The sequence below is a fragment of the Bubalus bubalis genome, chromosome 7 (genome assembly GCF_019923935.1).
Source record: "Bubalus bubalis isolate 160015118507 breed Murrah chromosome 7, NDDB_SH_1, whole genome shotgun sequence".
Taxonomy (NCBI): domain Eukaryota; kingdom Metazoa; phylum Chordata; class Mammalia; order Artiodactyla; family Bovidae; genus Bubalus; species Bubalus bubalis.
This window is the reverse complement of record NC_059163.1, coordinates 48,357,214-48,377,094: the sequence shown is the minus strand read 5'-3', so window position 1 is coordinate 48,377,094 and position 19,881 is coordinate 48,357,214. Positions and strand designations below refer to the sequence as shown.

Below are 19,881 nucleotides of genomic sequence, written 5' to 3'. Positions count from 1 at the left end.
GTACTCTTGCCTGGAAAATCCCATGGATGGAGGAGCCTGGTAGGCTGCAGTCTATGGGGTCGCTAAGAGTCGGACACGACTGAGAGACTTCCCTTTCACTTTTCACTTTCATGCATTGGAGAAGGAAATGGCAACCCACTCCAGTGTTCTTGCCTGGAGAATCTCAGGGACAGGGGAGCCTGGTGGGCTTCCGTCTATGGGGTCGCACAGAGTCGGACACGACTGAAGCAACTTAGCAGCAGCAGCAGCATGGCACCCCAGTCCAGTACTCTTGCCTGGAAAATCCCATGGTTGGAGGAGCCTGGTAGGCTGCAGTCCATGGGGTCGCTTAGAGTCGGACACGACTGAGCGACTTCACTTTCACTTTTTACTTTCATGCATTGGAGAAGGAAATGGCAACCCACTCCAGTGTTCTTGCCTGGAGAATCCCGGAGACGGGGGAGCCTGGTGGGCTGCTGTCTCAGGGGTCGCACAGAGTCGGACATGACTGAAGCGACTTAGCAGTAGCAGCATGGTCCATACATATGTTCGTATGTGTGTAGTATATGTTTCAAGTTTGTGTGGTGGGAAATGTGCTGTTAACTTTAGTCAAAAAAAGTGCACGAATTGTGTTAAATTCAAGGGCACTACTTTCCAGAAAGTTAAATTGTTTCTGATGTAGTTAAAATTAATATATTTGAGATAGTACTGTTATCTCTTGAATGCACATGTTCACAAGGTAAGGAATGTAGTGCAAAACTTAATAGGAAAGAAGCCTAAAATGAATTGCTTTGCTAGAGCTCATATAGGTTTACTTTGCATGAATAATACAGTGTTTATAGAATACTTTGAGTTTAATTTCAGACACACCCATGCACAGATTCTACTCAGTTTTTATTGGTGCTAAAAAGTGTTAATCGTTAAACCATGTTTGATTTTCAGGTTGCTAGCTGTAGGGCATCAGGAGTAATGTTTACCTAAATCTGACTAAAAGTTCAAGGCCAGAGAGGGGAAAAGAGGTGGAAGAATTTTGTGTTGTTCTGAATTATCCCAGAAATAGTGTTCTCTGGAAAATCCAAGTGAAGTATAAGTAAAGGCTGTTTTTCCTCAAGACTGACATTTTAGCAATATGGCATGTAGTATGTGTTGTGTTACAAATTACAGAGTCATTGTTTTGAAAATTACAGACAAATTTCAACATGTTTTTTAGGCTGCTTAATTGTGGTCCAGAGGGAAGGCTGGTCATTCTAGGATATTTGAAATGAGCTCTAATGATTTCCAGGCCCAGAAAAACCTTTGTGCTGCAGCTGCTTATCGGAGAAGGGGTCTTTATATTTTGAGTATGAGACCAAATCTTCCACCATCTGTGGGAACGGTCCCATCAGATGGCTTGCTTTCAGAATCTTAAAGGCCTCAAACCTAATAAAAATTGGTGGCAGGGTGAGAGGGAAAGAGGTTACAAATGACAAATTGTGAGATAATTGACTTTAGTTATTTTTATGTAAATCCAGCTGGAATCATTACAAAGAGCTTATTTAAAAAAAAATATTTTTGGCTGCACTGGGTCCTCCTTGTGGTGCACGGGCTCTTTGTTGCTGTGCACGGGCAGTAGGTGCATGGGCCTCTTGTTGCAGTGGCTTCTCTTGGTGTGGAGCACAGGCTTTAGAGCGCTGGGGCTTAGTTGCCCTGTGGCAGGTGAGATCTTCCTGGACCAGGAATTGAACACATGTACCCTGCATTGCAAGGTGGATTCTTAATCACCGGACCATCAAGAAAGCCCCAAGAACCTCATTTTTAAAGAGGGTAACATTAATGTTAATATTTGGCATGGTAGGTAGGTGCGAGTTTATTCTCCTTTTAGAAACTTTATTAGTCAGTTACCTTTACAAAAAGGGTTCCACTTCTGAAAACTTTAGCATTAAATTTAATGAAGATGATGAACCTGCATGTTAGTGGCCGTTTGTTGAGGGCCTGCCTACTCTTGTTCCAGACACACTTTATATTCTGCAACAACCCTGAAAAGACTGTTGCCAGTTTTACAGGTGAGAAAACTGAGTAGAGAGGTTAAGTTACTTACCCTGGACCATAGCAGAGTCAGGATGCCCCTGGGCCTGCTCTGCCTAGACTGCTCTTGCTACTTCCCACTGCCGGACATAGTGCATTACTTCTGGTGGCACATTTCCATCTTCCCAATACCAAGTACATATTTATGATTAGAAAAAATTATTCTCATGTGTATGTGCGTGTGTGCATATATATATGTATATATGTCTGCATATATGAATACTTTTAAAAATAAAAATGTATCACAGGCAATAATAACTTGGTCAGCAATATGACTTGGCATTAGGTATAACACTCCTGAATTATCACTTTTGCTAAGAGACCACTGTTAGGTTGATTGGTTTTTATATGGCTTATACTTCCCCCTGATTCTGTTTCCTGTTATTCTCTGAGATTCCTTAGCATTTTGATGCTGTGTACGAATTACTAATTTAATAATTTGTATTACACATAATATTTCTAGAAACCATAGCTCTTTAGCAACAGTGTTCCAAAAGATATTTTTATTCATTCTAAAAGAGTTTACTGATATTAGGCTGTAGAGAATGTTGGCCTGTATGCTAAATAAAAAGACTTGAAGGATTAAGAAAAAAACAGAAGTATATCTCGATTTTCACAAAAGGACCTGAAGAGAGGTGTCAGAAGGTAAAGATGATTATGCTTGTAACACTAGCCATCAGTCCCAGTTTCACTAGTCCATTTTCTCCAAGATCAGAAAATGGAGGTGCAGCCTAATATGGATTTGAAGTTATTCCCATGGCCACCTCTCCATCCCACCCCCAGTGACACACACACAGTAGTATTACGTTATTGGGATGTCAGAATTCAAGTGTGTACACAGGCAATTTTCAGCCCGCATTGTGTGTGGATATTGTGGAAGTTGTTTTGGTGTCACACTGTTCTTAATGTTTATACTGCTTCTTTAGATGAATATACTCTTATGTGATTCAAAAACTTAAGAACCTTATCTGTATTTGAAAGCCAAATAGTTTTAATATGTTTTTAGAATTTTAACTGTCTACCTATGATTTTATAAATATAAGAATTTTGGTTGGAAATCTGAGATAAGCAAACATGCTTTTAATTATAAAAAGTAAAATAAAGTGAAAGTCACTCAGTCGTGTCCGACTCTTTGCGACCCCATAAACTACAGTCCATGGAGTTCTCCAGGCCAGAATACTGGAGTGGGTAGCCGTTCCCTTCTCCAGGGGATCTTTCCAACCCAGGGATCAAACCCAGGTCTCTCGCATTGCAGGCAGTTTCTTTACCAGCTGAGCCACAAGGGAAGCTGCAAATTAAAATTTAAATCAGTTTCAGCTCCCAATTTCTGAAGAAAAACAGCATTGTTTTTATAAGATTTCTTCCCTGTAACAACTGAAAGCATAGAAAAAACTTGATCCTTTAACATAATGTGTAATTATTGTATATTTTGTATTGTATTAGATCTAGTACTAATTTGGGAGCAGCATTGTTTTCCTCTCAGTTCAGCAGACACATACTTGGCACTTGTTCTGTTTAAGGTGCTAACATGGGGACTTCTGGACTCAGGTCACCTCTTTTGTAGTTTGAAGTCGTTCAGAATCAACAGTCCAGCTGTCAAGAGTACTTGTTTCTATTCTGTTTCAGTGATGAAGAACGATACAGATACAGGGAGTATGCAGAAAGAGGCTATGAGCGCCACAGAGCAAGTCGGGAGAAAGAAGAACGACACAGAGAAAGACGACACAGAGAGAAAGAGGAAACCAGACACAAGTCCTCTCGAAGGTTTGCTCCTTAATAAAATAGTGAATCAGTTTGAAGCCAGGGAAATTGATTTGACTTCAGGAAGTAGAAGCAAACATTGCCAGTAACCACTAGAGCATATATGTGTTCCTAATTAGAAGATCAAGAGTAATCTGTTAAAGTAGTTGGTTCTTTTATAGATTTCAACAAAGACCTTGAAATCTAACAAGATTATGTTTAATACCCATAAGCCAAAATTAGCATGAAATGAAAAATATATGAAAATTATACTTACTACATTATCTTGAGCAGGAGGGAATTTGTCATGAATCAATTTTTAGTAGTAAATATTATTAAACAAAGCAATGTTCAGTTTAATCAAAGAACATTCAGGGCCCTGTAGTCTCAAAAAAATGTATTAACATTTTAATGTGTATTGTTTGCCTAAAGTCAACTCTAGAAAGTATTTCCTGTTATGATTTAGTATTTTAGTTTCTAATTTGTAATTAGTCTTTTAGAATAAAGCATATGGTCCCTACTGGCCCTCTCGGCACAGTGGGCATTGTGTCAGTCTCATAATCTAAAGTATGCGGGCCTTACTGTTCTAGTATAACAACAGTGAAGCTGAGCATTAAATGTAAGTATAATCCCAGCATAGAAGTCACATAAAATGTGATTACTCTCCAAAATGTATTTGAGAAAAAAAGTATTAGGTTATTTAAAACCCATTGCTATACCAAGAATTTACCTAAAGTGGGTTGATTTGTCACTACTTATGTAGTTAAACATTAAGAAAAATATGCCTTTCTTTTTTCTTCAGCAATAGTAGACGTCGCCATGAAAGTGAAGAAGGAGACAGTCATAGGAGACACAAGCACAAAAAATCTAAAAGAAGCAAAGAAGGAAAAGAAGCTGGCAGTGAGCCTGCCCCTGAACAGGAGAGCACCGAAGCTACACCTGCAGAATAGGCGTGGTCATGGCCTTTTGTGTATAGTAATGCCAGAAGTAGATACTGTAAATCTTGTTATTTTTCTGGATAATGTTTAAGAAACTTGCCTTTCATCTTGTTCTGTTAGTATGAAAATTTAATTTTCTCTTCCAAAATAAAAGAGTGAATTTTTCATGTTAAGTTAAAATGTTTGTCTTGTAATATTTAAACAATAAAAAGGCGGTAATGACTTTGTATGGAAGAAAGTAATGTGAATGAGTTACTCAGCAGAGAATTTAAAGAGCTATGTTTAGCGGTGTACATACACAATATCTGATAAAAGTCAAGGTTCCCTCTTGGCCAGTTTTCTTTCTTTTTTTTTTTTTTTAACAGCTCAAGCAGGCAAGATTTATCGGGCAAGCAGTACACTTTTGGGGCAAGAGAGTGGGCCAGCCCCCACAGAAGAGGTCTTGGCCGGTTTTCTTGACTTAATCAAATACCAGTCTCTTATGAGGTTGCACTGCAAAAGGCATCAAAAGGTACCTCTGCGTATTGAGATTAAATCTAGTCTTTTCTCATCACTGTTGTGGCACTGTGGTTTTGCATATTAAAAAACTCATATATAACTTTGATATCACAGCTTTTTTATAGCAGGTTTTCAGTGTTCTAAATTTGGGTTTATGGTGAAACTAAGTGGGGAATTTTTATATCCACGGTAATAAAATCTAATGGCATTTGGGTTGCCTCTAAAATAACTTGTAGTTTCTAGAGAGCAGGCACATGGACAGATACTCATCACTGACAAAAATCTGAACTGCCTCACTGCCATCTGCTATGAGCCAAACCAGGGTCAAGGCGGTTTGGCCTTTTCTTGATGCTTTTTCAAGGCTTATTGGTTGAGCAGCATGTTGGGTTTTTACAGTTACTAGCTATATTGTGAATGAAAATAAATGACAAGAGCTTTAGTAATTTTCTGTAACATTTAAGAAAATACTAGTTTACAAAATTCTGTGAGCATTTTTAGGGATAACCCGTAGGAGGTGTTTGTCAGTGAAGGTAACAACATGGCTTTAAAAGAATGAATTACTAGGAACTTTTAAATAGTGATGGTAGAAATGCACTTAGTATCACATACTAAAGGACAGCTATATAATTTTTGAAAAATATTTATTTCTCATTTGATGAACACTTTTCAGCAGTGCACTTTTATAATCCTGTGTCTGGAAATTGTTTTTAAAATGCCCATAATGAATGCTTTACAGACCTCAGCACATACCAAATTTTAATTAAACTGTATGATTTAAATTCAGTGGGAGCATACAAACCATGTCAGCTGTTGAAGAGCTTTATAGTGAATAGAAAATTTTAGCTGTGGAGTAATGAGAAATGTTCCACACTGCATAAAAATTAGTAATGTTTATATTTTGAGAATTACATTTTCTGAGGTGTAATTGGTTTTCATTAGATCCTACTTTTCCTGATGTTAAAGTTTAATATTTTTACAGTGTAGCCTTCAAATAAAAAAAAAAATTGACAAGATAAATACATTGTTTCAACTTAGCTTACTTGTGATTTCCTATTTTTCTATAACCCATCATTCATTCTATAAAAAAGTGCCAGGCCAAGAAGCAATGGTGAGAGTTATTTTTCCTTTAAGTTCTTTTAGCATCCTTGCCAAGCAAGCATGGATCATTCCTGTTGTACTTCTACCATTGACAGCCAGAAGAATATCACCACATCTAAAAAGTAAATAAATGAACAAGGAATATGATTAACATTTTGAGCCATAGCTGAAGTTAATGCAATTTTTATGGTGGTCCTAGTTTTTGCTACACTTCTCAGTTTTGATTATATTCTAATTAAGATTCTCCCCACACCCATCACTTAAATTCTATCAAATTCTATTATTCAGCTTGTTTTAGAAAGAATTCTAAAAGTATCAGAAGTTGCTGTATGGGATCAAGAATAACTTAATTTTGGATTTCTTGGGAATGGAATGCTACATAAATGTTTCAAATTTATGACCAATAAAAAAAGGCATAGTAAATATATGCCTTATTTCAAATGGGGCCAAGCTTTTGCACATAAAAAACACAATCTTTGAATATAAGTTTTTTGTTAAGCAGTCATTATTATTACCTGATTCTCCCATCATTGTATGCTGGTGTTCCTTCAACAATGGATTTGATAAAAAAAGGTTTGTTTCCATTGTATTCTTCATAACCTCCTACGATGCAGAAGCCTAGACTTCCAGCTGTATTTCTTCGTAATATAACATCTTTACAGTTATACAGGTACCTTAAATAGAACAAAATCAATGTAAATGCACAGTTAATTTGAACTCATAGTAATTAATTACTGTGGTTCATCTTCCATTCCCTTTATTGGTATTATTAGGGTTAATAGCACAGGATGGGTCTCACTCAAAATTGTCAGAGCCCAGTAACCTTTGTGCTAAAAAAGCTGGCTTTTTCTAATTGAACTTATCTTTTCTAAACACCCTTTAAAAAATGAGGCCATCTATTTATTACATTCTGTTTATATGTCTACTAGGAAAGATTCATTTTCTGCTTGAAGATTTAACCCCTCAATTTATATTAAAAAGTTAGTTATGCCTAAATCTTTACTGATGAAACCACATTCAAGCATACGTACAGTACCATATTTTTATTATAGATATAAATAATTTTTAATGAAGGAAATTCTTCAAATAAATGGTTAATCTGAAAAATTTAAAACATAACCCTAATTAATGCATTGTCTGAAGTATTATTTTGACTTACCAGTTTATACATAGTTCTACATATTTGATAGGTTATAGAGAAGCATTCAGGCCACATAATATAGTGAGTGGAGATTGAGGTACATTTAAAGATAATAAGAATGATTCATATCAAAGGGGGAAAAAATCAGCGGTAAATTGAATTAGAAATAGGAGAATGACCACAGGTCTTCTGTAAATGGGTAGAACCTTCAGCTAAAATAGAAAATTAGATTGAGGAAGCTGGTCCTTTATTATTCAGTGGCAATTAGATCAGTGTTAACATAGATGCAAGCTAAGTACAAAACTGTGTTATAGTTACGACAGGTATGTCAGGAGCTAGATTGGACTCCAGAATCCCCAGGCCAGCGTTTTGAAAGGAAATTAGCATTTTCATGTTGGTAAAAATCAAGATACGGTGATTTTGTTTATAAACTGTACATTAAAATATTAACTGATTTTTGAGAAACCAATAAAAATCTCTTGCAAAATTTTTTTAGTGATAAAATTGGTTATTGTTATCGACCTTGCTAATCAATGTAACTTTTTCTTGGCATTTCGACTCCCATTTGAAGTAAAATAAGATTTGGGTTTGATGGTGGGTAATTTTAAAATGTAGTACTAAAATTCAACTCAGTTTTTTTGTTTAGTATCTGTCATCATAGAGCATTTACAGTAATCGGTTTCACCGAAATGACAGCTGAAAAGTATTGATTTCATTACATGAAACAACCATATTTTTACTGTAAAATGTTTATCTGCTGTATTTCACAGTAGGACTTGATGTTAGTAAGTTCACCTTACAGGAGTCGTGGAGTTTTACACAGTGGCACCCTAACAGCTCGTGTTCATAGCAGGTAATTGTTCCCCAAACCCCAGAGCACTAATGTCCTCACCTATGCCAGTACTTGGGGGAAAGCAGGTGGGTGCTTCTTATCCAAGGTTATGACCAAATATATCTCTATATTCTTTAAAATATATGAACGGGTACAAAGAGACTTAAGTATTTCTCATCCTTTTGACTGTATCACCTTGACTCTTTTATTGAATATTTTATCCCATGTGGACAAGCTATTACAAATAACCATCTAAAATTTTTATGTGCCAATAGAAAATTTTCAGCATAACATTGTCATAAGTGTGTCTTTTTTCTTAGACTCTTGTTTTGATACGAGTATACCATGCTCTAAGCACTTGGTATATATCAGTGAACAAAACAGGTGAAACCCCTGCCCTGTGTAGCTTTATTCAAGAGAATTTCAGTGTTAACTAATTTAATTTCATTAAGTGCTTTCCCTTCAGTTAAGTATTTATTTCATTATAGCAGTGAGAACTCACTATGTTAAATTCTCAGAGTCAGATCTTCGTCAGTTGGGACTAAGTTTTAGGGCATTTTTTTCTTAAGTTGAATTACTTCACTCTCTACTGGGAAATGTGGCAGCTGTCTTGATCAATGTTGAGGATATACCCTTGAGAAATTAATTTAAAATCTAAATTTAAATGTGAGCTTTTTTCCTATTCTCAGTTCTCTAAATTTAGGCCTAGTTGTGAAGATTTGTGGAGAAGGTAATGGCAACCCACTTCAGTTCTCTTGCCTGGAAAATTCCATGGATGGAGGAGCCTGGTAGGCTACAGTCCATGGTATCGCAAAGAGTCAGACATGACTGAGCTACTTCATTGGTGAAGATTTAGCATAGTGCAAAGGATAGTGATTAGATCTGGTAACAGAATGCCTGAAGAACTGTGGTCAGAGATTCATAACATCGTACAGAAGGTGGTGACCAAAACCATCCCCAAGAAAAAGAAACACAAGAAGGCAAAGTGGTTGTCGGATGAGGCCTTGAAAATAGCTGAAAAAAGAAGAGAAGTGAAAGGTGAAAGAGAAAGATACATACCCAACTGAATGCAGAGTTCCTGAGAATAGCAAGGAGAGATAAGAAACCCTTCTTAAGTGAAAAATGAAAAGAAATAGAGGAAAACAATAGGATGGGAAAGACTAGAGATCTCCCCAAGAAAATTGGAGTTACCAAAGGAACATTTCATGCAAAGATGTGCACAATAAAGGACCAGAAACTGCAAGGATCTAGCAGAAGAGATTAAGAACAGGTGGCAAGAATACACAGAAGAACTATACAAAAGGCCTTAATGACCTAGATAACCACAATGGTATGGTCACTCACCTAGAGCCAGACATCCTAGAGTGAAGTCAGGTAGGCCTTAGGAAGCATTACTTCGAACAAAGCTATGGAGGTGATGGAATCCCAGCTGAGCTATTTAAAATCTTAAAGATGATGCTGATGAAGTTCTACACTCAATATGCCAGCAAGTTTGGAAAACTCAGCAGTGGCCACAGGACTGAAAAGGTCAGTTTTCATTCTAATCCCAAAGAAAAACAATGCCAAAGAATGTTCAGACTACCGTATAATTGCACTCATTTCACATGCTAGCAACGTAATGCTCAAAATCCTTCAAGCTAGACTTCAGCAGTTTGTGAACCATGAACTTGCAGAGGTACAAGCTGAATTTAGAAAAGACAGAGGAACCAGAGATCAGATTGCCAACATCTTTTGGATCATTGAAAAAGCAAGGGAATTCCAAAAAATCTTCTGCTTCATTGACTGCGCTAAAGCCTTTGACTGTGTGGATCACAACAAAGTGGAAAATTCTTAAACAGTTGGGAATATCAGACCACCTTACCTGCCTCCTGAGAAACCTATACGCAGGACAAGAAGCAACACTTAGAACCAGACATGAAACAATGGACGGGTTCAAAGTTGGGAAAGGAAGTACGTCAAGGCTGTATATTGTCACCCTACTTATTTAACTTATATGTAGAGTATGTCATGTGAAATGCCAAGCTGGATGAAGCACAAGTAGAAATCAAGATTGCCAAAAGAACAAAAACCACCACAATACTGTAAAGTAATTAGCCTCCAATTAAAATTAAAAAAAAAGACTGCTAAAAGAAATACCAGTAACCTCAGATATGCAAATGACACCACCCTAACGGCAGAAAGCAAAGAAGAACTAAAGAGTGAAAGAGGAGAGTGAAAAAGCTGGCTTAAAACTCAACATTTAAAAACGAAATTCATGGCATCCTGTTCCTTCACTTTATGGCAAATAGATGGGGAAACAATGGAAACATTTGACAGATTTTATTTTCTTGGGCTCCAAAATCACTGCAGTGACCGCAGCCATGAAATTAAAAGGCGTTTGTTCCTCGGAAGGAAAGCTATGACAAACCTAGACAGCATATTAGAAAGCAGAGACATCACTTTTCTGACAAAGGTCCATATAGTCAAAGCTGTAGCTTCTCCAGTAGTCACGTATGGATATGAAGGCATGAAGAAGGCTGAGCACTGAAGAACTGAGGCTTTTTAGTTGTACTGGAGAAGACTTGAAAGAGCATGACAATTTTAAGGACTTCCAAAAAAGAACCACACCTCTAAATGTCGGAGTGTAGACTGTTCCCCCTTTTGCTTTCGAAAATTACTAGAACGCCAACTAGGGATCATGCAAACAAATGTGAACTCCATGTTAAAACTGAAGGAGAGCCACCAAAGGCAGTGAAAGTCAGACTGTAGATGGAAGTGAGGCTGCCTACACCAGGGGCTTGCAAACTAAGCCCTCAGAGCCCTGAGCCCATGGTGAGTGCCCCTCTGGTGTGCCGAATGCCATTCTGCAGACAGCACCAGACCCAGTTTGGCCAAGAAGAAGGGCATGAGTGAGGCAGTGAAAACCCAAACAGATAACCCACACAGGACGCATGCCTGGAAATGCAAGAATTAGCAGCCTGTCCGAAGTAGCAGCCTGTCCTGGTGGTAGGGTGGGAGAAGGGTGTATACTGTGAGTGGCCCTGCAAGGCAGATCTTAATTGGCTTGAGAGAAGTAAAACACACAACTCTATCATAAAGAGATGTTTCTACCACCTGGAAGATGGTCCTGATTCCCTCCTTTGATTATAAAGTTCCAGCAAATAGCCACTCCAGGAAAAATTTAGCTCGAAAGAATGAACCAGTAGAGACACATGATAAAAGAAAAGATGGAAAGTTAGCAGTAAAAACAGTAACAGACAAAAAACAACTCACCAGAAGAATGCTGCCACAGAAAAGAACTGCTGCTATAGACAAGGAAATTTATACCACCAGCCCTTTTACTATGAATTTAAAATACTCCTGAAACAGCGGCTCTATAAGAGATAAAGGCAGAGACCCAAGATTCCAAGGGGCGATAAAAGACAAGATGAGAGGAAAAGGGTTGAGAAGAAAGAAGTGGAAGAGAAAAAACAAATATATAAGTGCCTACAAAGGCAAAGATGAATGACTGAAAACTTTGGAGTATGAAGAGGCAGTCAAACAAAGCAGAATGAAAGTGAACAGATGAAAATGATTCAAGAGAAAAGACACAAAACAAAAAGATAACAAATACACATCTGAACTCCCTGAAAAGAAGAACCCAAATAACAGAGAACATTTATCTTGAATGTTAAATGCAAAGAGCAAGCCACATGGCAAAGGAAAGAAATGAGACGGACCTCATTTCTCCACATCACCGCTCAGTGCTAGTCAACAGTGATACATCACCTACAAAGTCCAAAAAGAGGTGATGAGATAGTTTCATAACCAAGTAACCTGTCATAGGGCTGTACAGATGCAGCATGATTTCCTTAACCAGTTCTTACCAGTAGTGGGCATGACAATACTACAGTGAGTATCACTGTACCTTATGAATTCTTTTCTCAGCATTGCTTGTGAAAGCCAAGAGGGAAACGACCCAAGTGTCCACTACCAATAGGACTGGCTGAATCAATATAGCACCTCATGCGAAGAGTTGACTCACTGGAAAAGACTCTGATGCTGGGAGGGATTGGGGGCAGGAGAAGAAGGGGACGACAGAGGATGAGATGGCTGGATGGCATCACTGACTTGATGGACGTGAGTCTGAGTGAACTCCGGGAGTTGGTAATGGACAGGGGGGCCTGGCGTGCTGTGATTCATGGGGTCGCAAAGAGTTGGACATGACTGAGCGACTGATCTGATCTGATCTGATACAGGAGAATACTCTCAGCCGTGGAGAGGAGGAGGCAAGCGGATGTGTCCTGATGTGAAATGATACCAGTGTATATTTGTAGATTTTAAAAAGTATGATATAGCACATTGTGTGTTACCATTGTATGTGTGTGTGCATCTGTACCTGGACCAGGGGTCAGCAAACTACAGCCCAGCCCAACACCCAATTCTATAAATAACCAGCCATACCTATTCATTTATGTGCTGAGCATTTACTGTTTATGGCTGCTTTTGCACAACAGCAGAAATGAATAGTGGCAACAGAGACAGAAAGACCCTCCAAACCTACACTCTGGCCCTTTTCAGAAAAAGTTTACCAACCTCTGACATTGACACTCCCTGAAATATTACACAAGGAACTGGTAACCATGACCTCTGTTGAGCAGATCTGAAGGGCAAGGGCTGGGAGAGTCACTTTCAGAGGGTCACTCTGTTACCCTTTGGTGCCTCTGCATGTTCACTTTGCTTATTACATGACTGCAAGGAGATAAGTGGATGAAGGAAAACAAGAATTGGCAGGGTGACAGCAAACCAGTGTTGTAATTTCATGCTTTCTATTCTTAAAGGAAATGAGCAAAATTCACGTTAGACTTCTGGCAAGAGCAGGGAAGCGACCTTCCTGGTTGTCCAGTGATCAAAACTCTGCAGTTCCAATGCAAGTGGGGTGCGTTCGATCCCTGGTGGAGGAACTAAGTTCCTGCAAGCAGTGCCACAAAAAACAAGTAGGGAAGTGCTGTGCCAAGGTCAAGGTCAAAAGGTAGAGGGAGAGAAAGCCATTCACTTGGTTGTATTTGGACTGAAGAAACATCTCACATTTGCTCTGCTTTACATGAATGAACAAGGAACTTCATTGTATGACACATAGCTTTCAAGTTCAAACATACTTCAAAATGATCTATTTTAACAGACTGCAGGCTTAGATTTTTTTTAATATAACTTGAATACTCTTTTCCACTTAGGCTCAGTTTTAAAATTCTTAAAGACTTTTAAACTCAATGCTCAATTTTCAACCTAAAATATACTCATTTTTAAAAACATTTTATCAAGTGAAGGCTCAAAAAGGAATCCCGGTTTGTATTTAAGGTAAGGTTGTTTTTTAAAACCTCATTTAAAAATTAGAGGCCAACCTGTTCCCACCCCCCAAATGTACTCAAACCAAGCATCGTACTTTCATTCATTTAATCCTTGGCCAGCATGTTGTCATCAGCAACGCCCATGTTTGACATTGAAATCACACATTTGGGATTTTTAAGGCGATCCTTCGTAGGCCAAGAGTTCACACTCTGATGCAGGTGAGCAAACCTCAAGTTTATCTGTCCTGTGAATATTTGATTTCTGTATCTAGCCCTGAGCAAGGTTGCTCCCAAATCTTTTCCTGAACTTCTAAAACACTTAATTGGCTTCCCTATAAGGCTCTAGTTACGTCTCACTGGAATGACAACCCAGCCACTTCCTGAAGGCTTACACAAGAACTTTACAAGAGTAGGAACTAAGGAGAGGTGATCTGAGCCAGACCCTCAGTCACACATGCCCCAGCATCTGCGCAAAAGGAAAATGTGCTGCTGTGTCGCTTTGTGTCTAGCCAGGGCCACCCAAAAGCTGGGTGAAGAGGGGAAGAGAGGGGAAGCCACGGAAGACTTTTGCCTCTGCAAGTTCCCAGTGCTGCCGCTAGCCAATTCGGAAAACAGGACCTTCCCGTGGCTCCGGGGTGTGTGAACACAAGCCCCTTCTCCCTGTCCGCTGGGCTTCCTGCTGCATGTATGACCCACACCACCATACATGGCAGCCCTGTAAGCTCCTCAACAGGAGTGCCCATATTCAGGCTTTCATTCCTGCCTGAAGATTACTGTGTTTTCAGTTACAAAAGGGAAGACGAATTATTTCAAATAGACCCACAATCACACATGGGTCTCATTAAGATTGTTAGTGCCCTGAATCAGCCCAAGAGAGTGAAACAGTGGTCTACGAACTATAATTGTTTCCTCCCACACCTCCCCAAGGATGTCACATTGGAACTCACCGCGGTAATTCCAGCCACATGACCCAAGAGGGGAACCAGTCGCTGGGTGGGGCTGTGTCGTGGTCAGAGTCCAGGGCTGCCAGGCTGCTGTCATCTTCCTGGGGCTCATACTCTTTGACTTCCAAAGCTTTCAGTACCACCGAGGAGGACGTGCTTTTCAGTAAACCAACTGCCTCACTCCGGCTGACCTCCGTCAGTTCAATCCCATTCACGTTCAACAAAATGTCACCTAGGGGCCAGAGAAGCAGAAGCCATTCTTAGTGAGGCTGCAAATGGGAACTTTTGCTGGAGAGGATAAGGGGCAGGGCTGACCGGGATGTGGAAAAGTGAGGGCAAAGGACACCCTCGTGACGTGAGGTTGGTTCTCACATAGCAAATTGTGAGCAGCGTGCATGTTGCAAGGTGTTGAAAAGGTGTGTGTGGGGGGGAGGGCGGGGGGTGGGTTTCTAAACGTACATGTTGGTATTTGGCTCTTGCCTTTAAAATGGGAAGGAAGGGAGCGGGAGGATGAGAGGAAGACAAAATAGCCACATTCACTATTTAATCAGAGAAAACCTATTTTTTTTTTCCCCCTGCTCTCCCCCCACCCCCTATTTTTAGCACAAAGGCAGAGCAAGGTGGCAAAAGCTTACACAGAGCCTGGCATGTAGTAGGCACCCAATAAATACAGATCGAGTGAATAAATAGGCTTCCCATGAGATTGGCATCTCTTAGAGTACCCTGGATCACATTAAAGTAGTGAAACTTTTCACCAATGAGAAAGTATCTGGCTTAGTATTTTCACTTAATATTTATTGAATCAAATCATTTTTCCTATCCAACCCATAAATACAACAGTTCACAAACAGTTTCATCACTGGTCATTCCAGCAAAGAATCACTTAGAATGAACAGAACCAAATTACTCCACTTAATAGAGGCAGCTTGCTCGTAATTACAGTTCTTCCCTATTAATGCTTGGCATCCTTGGCAGGTACTCACTTTCCCAGCAAGCAACGTGGCCCACCATCAAACCACATGAACCAAAAGGGGTGAAACCCAGTCCAGCAACTATACTCAAACCGATCATGGTCAATAAGTAAGAGATGTCCTGGCCAGATCACCCTCACATTCTCTTGTTAATTCTGGAAACAGTTACCTAATCCAGGAAGCCACACTAATTCCTCTTAACACTCTGCTGCCCTAGTTCCTTAAGTCTCTTTACTTTTTACCTGTTTTTATTCTTCCATCTCTGCTTATGACTCCTCCGGGCTCAACACTGATGACATAGATGGGCAAATCCCACTCTGTGTGTGATGCGCCCCCTGCAACGGTCATGCCGAGTGATTCACCAGGGTCTTTTCGGACACTTACCACTTTCTCATGACAAGTGACCACAGGATGGAGGGGCTAAAGGCACAGACGAAAAAAAAAAAAAAAAAAATATATATATATATATATATATATATATATAGCACATTTGTTCACAAGTGGGTTTGAGTTGCTTATATACAAAAACTACCAAAATTGCATAAACATGTGATGGAGGTTCTTAGAGGAAGGGCGGGGAGGGGGGAAGAGTTGGGGGAGAGAGATGCAGAGAACTCACTTGGTCCTCCCTACAGAGTTACATTATCCCAAATGCCATTGGCTGACACGGAACATTTACATTTCAAATGGAGATGTAAAAAATGGAAAGAGGAATAGGGTGAAGACCACTGGAGAAATATTAAGCATACAAAGTGAACTGCACCTGAAATTTTTCATGTGACTCATTTATTCCTGATATAGTGAGTCAACATTTCATGAAATTTGTCACTCATGAATATCAGCACTTTTTTCTAAGTTAAAAGAGTAACCATATTTAAATTAAATGGTCCCAGTTTAATTTATTCAGGTAATCACAGAAATCCACAAAGAAAAATAATGAACCTCATAGATATTATCCTCTAAAAACTCAACAATATCTGGGTTTTCCCCAGCTGACAACTTTATTCTTACTTTATCATTCTAAATAATGTGCAATTATACCCTTTAATTTTATTACATAAAATATACACATTGTATTAATAGAATAACTTCTAAAATTAAGAGAATTGTGATTTTGATTCAACAGCACAAGACTAAAAACATCAAAGCCATATGCAACATTATCTTGAAAGCATTAAGAGTGAGTCAAGGAATATATATCAGTGAATATACATCAATATATATTTTTCTAAAAAGTTATTCTCTTTCCTGCTTGGGCAGTGACCAAGCAGATTAAGTCAGCGTGTGCACTGCAAATAAATAGTTATAACACCTGATCAAACCTCAAGGAGGTTTATGGTTCAAAACATAGCTGATAGTTCTATCTAAAGAAAGAAAAAATTTTTTAATTTGACAAAAATAATCACGTCACAGAACAAAATGTAAGCATGCTTCTGAAATAAGAACTTGTATTATTAGCTTTTGCATTTTCATAAAGGAGCTCTGAAAGAAAAAGTGGTGGAGGTGAGTACTGGGCAGGGCAGATATGGGTGAGAAACTATGCTTTCCATCTTTTGAACTCTGTGAATATATTATGTATTCAGTAAATCAAATGGGCTGTAATCAAATTTCTGTAAATTTGATGGTTTTCATAATATAGAACTAATGCTTGCATGCACAGAATCAATTTTTAATGCTTCATTATGAAGCAAGATAAACAGGATTTTTGAGGATTTATTACCTCATGATTTCCTATGGTTTTAAATAACCCATGTCTCTTGTAATGGTTTTATTATATACAGTAATGCCATGTGAGTGTATCCCTAGCACTGAGCATAGCATTTAACACATTGATGACAATAAGTACACATCTGTTGAATAAATGGATGGATAAACTGCAAGTTGCCACACCTTGTTTTTGATAGTAATAGAATAATAAATTGGAAATTAATAATTATAGCAAGGTATATGCTGCAGTTAGTACTTCTAACATCAGGGGTGTGTTTAAATAAACCTTAGAACTTTGAAGTGCCCTGTAGAGATGGGTTGTGCAGGTGAGCATTAGTTCTCTCCCACAGAGGCAGCCACACTGTCAGTCATTCTTCAGCTTTTCAATTGGCTAAAAACTTCTCCGTCTTACAAATCTTGGTTTGCCTTCTTTGGGTATTTGAATCATTAAGTGCCTACTTTAAAAAAGCCATATTGCTTCCTAAACAAAAAAAACTTGAGTAGGGTCATGAAAAACTAAATCATCAAATATCTATATGTTTTAATTTTAAATATACCACTGTGTGTGTGTGTGTGTGTGTGTGTGCGAGAGAGAGCAAGAGAGAGCGAGAGAGAGAGGACATTTCAGAAGGCAGATAGAACTATAAATTAAAATGAAAATAATTACAATTTCCCACTAGGCCAGTCTGTTATGTATGTTTTCCAGGAACTGGACACATGACAGAAGGTTGCAGCAAAAATTTGATCAGATTACCCTATTTCCATGATTCATGATGGTTAGGTGGAAGGGATCATAAAGCCACGGTGCTGGTGGAAGCCGCATTCTTAGTGGTTTAATGAACCAGAATATAATATGGTCTAGTTAACTCACACTAAAACTTTAAATAATTGAGCTAATAAGCCAGTTTTCCATTAACAGATATCATTGGTTTAATTTAAACACTAATGGTATTTATTATCAAAAAGACACCAGGTAGTCATTATCCATAAAAGGTTTTAGCAGGAGGTACTTGGTTTTTCTAGATTGCTTATTGTAAACAAACCTAAAATTTATGGATTTATGGTGTATGGCTGGCTGGCTAGAAGAAGGTGAGGTGGTGTAGCCTTGCAGGCTATGTAGTTAACAGTATACAAAGCAGAGATATTCCAAAATAAAAAATCTGCATCCATTGCTCAAAAACTCAAACTTGTGAGTTGTTCCAAACTGAAACACAGCCCAATATAGAATGTAGGCATTCCTAATATCTGTTGCAAGAAGAATGGGCTACCTATAAGAGTTTAGTGACAAGTGATTTAATGAAACCAGGTCTCAGGAGAAATGACAGCTAGAAACTCATTGCCATCACAGTAGGATGCCAAGCCAAGGCACAGGACTAAGCAAGGTTTGTGTTACTTAGATACCCATCCAAATGGGGAGGGTACAATACTGCCTCTAATAAAAGCCACAGACAAAAGTACACATTGGCCTGAGTCACCTCACTTAAAGACGCTACAAATTGCTGACCTGAAGGAGGCATTCTGCTTCATCCACAGTGTTTTAAAATTTTTCTGGAATTGAAAACCATAAGGACATACGCTCTGTAATTTGTCCCAATCCCCACCACTCCCTAATGTTACATGAACGTGAATGTTTTTATTATCTTCCTGGGTATTCTTGCAAAAACACACTAAAAATAGAAGGGGAAACAACCCTGGTGGTCCAGTAGTTAACGCTCATGCTCCCACTGCAGAGGGCATGGGTTTGATCCCTGGTTGGGAAACTAAAATCCTGCATGACTTGTGGTGCAGCCAAAAAAAAGATAGCAGAGAATCATTCATTTTCAGGCAGATTGGGTACTTCAAAAGCCAGAAACCAAGCCACCTTCCTCATTTCAACGTGAATGGGAACCGTCCTTAAACAAATCGCCTGTTTTAAAAATAAGACATCCATTTGGCTTAGACTAGAAATTAGGTCCCATATGAGGTCTGGTTTTCACGATCGAGTTTCAAAACACTCCTGTACCTTTCCCTCTCCTCCTTGGACAGGAGACACCTGTTATCTCACCCTGTCGCGAAGATGGGATTTGGGGCTTTTGTTTTACAAGACAAGTCAAACAGTGTTTAAGTGATGAAGTCCAGAGATGACACTTAGAAATGTTCAAGTGTGCAGGCTTCCCAAGAAAGAGCTCCCTGCAGGACCAGTGGACATATCCCGGCTGGGCCTCACCTTGGGAGTGTTGCTCCTGTCCCCTGGCCCCGGGGACTGGCTGCCGTTGCTGTTCCAGCTGGCTTCCTGAAAGATGTCAGGACTGTGCCGCCGAACCTGGCGGGACACGACGAGGTGAACACGCCTTTCACTGGCCTGCGTGATGAGACACAGGTGTTAGCCACTTGGAGCTTCCATCCTAAACATCCAGCACCAATGACTTAGCGAGATGTCAGTCTGGTTTTACTTTTCTTTTTAACTTTTTATTTTGTGTTGGGGTATAGCCGATAAACAGTGTTGTGATAGTTTCAGGTGAGCAGCAAAGGGACTCGGTCAACATATATGCCTGTATCCATTTTCCCCCGAGGTTTTACCTTTTTTATGGAAAAAAATGATTTCCCACATTCTCCATGATTATACCCACTTTGTAATTTGGCAAGAACTTGAGTTATTTCCTTTATCCCTATACTTAAGGTAA

The 19,881-nt window shown here is 39.0% G+C and overlaps 2 protein-coding genes across 21 annotated transcripts in view; one reads left to right on the top strand and one right to left on the bottom strand.

The window, feature by feature from the left end:
* FIP1L1 (factor interacting with PAPOLA and CPSF1) overlaps positions 1-4,901 on the top strand; it is a 66,378-nt gene extending 61,477 nt beyond the window's left edge. For all 15 annotated transcript variants that reach the window (XM_044946313.2, XM_025290607.3, XM_025290605.3 and 12 more), the window contains 2 exons: positions 3,670-3,807; positions 4,586-4,901. In XM_044946313.2, the coding sequence (XP_044802248.2) occupies positions 3,670-3,807; positions 4,586-4,812 (365 nt within the window). In that variant the 3' untranslated portion in view covers positions 4,813-4,901. The remainder of the gene's footprint in view (positions 1-3,669; positions 3,808-4,585) is intronic.
* Positions 4,902-5,843: 942 nt separating this feature from the next.
* LNX1 (ligand of numb-protein X 1) overlaps positions 5,844-19,881 on the bottom strand; it is a 188,299-nt gene continuing 174,261 nt past the window's right edge. For all 6 annotated transcript variants that reach the window (XM_044946309.2, XM_025290589.3, XM_025290593.3 and 3 more), the window contains 5 exons: positions 19,425-19,559; positions 15,754-15,931; positions 14,544-14,772; positions 6,833-6,991; positions 5,844-6,432 (listed from right to left, as the gene is read on the bottom strand). In XM_044946309.2, the coding sequence (XP_044802244.2) occupies positions 6,297-6,432; positions 6,833-6,991; positions 14,544-14,772; positions 15,754-15,931; positions 19,425-19,559 (837 nt within the window). In that variant the 3' untranslated portion in view covers positions 5,844-6,296. The remainder of the gene's footprint in view (positions 6,433-6,832; positions 6,992-14,543; positions 14,773-15,753; positions 15,932-19,424; positions 19,560-19,881) is intronic.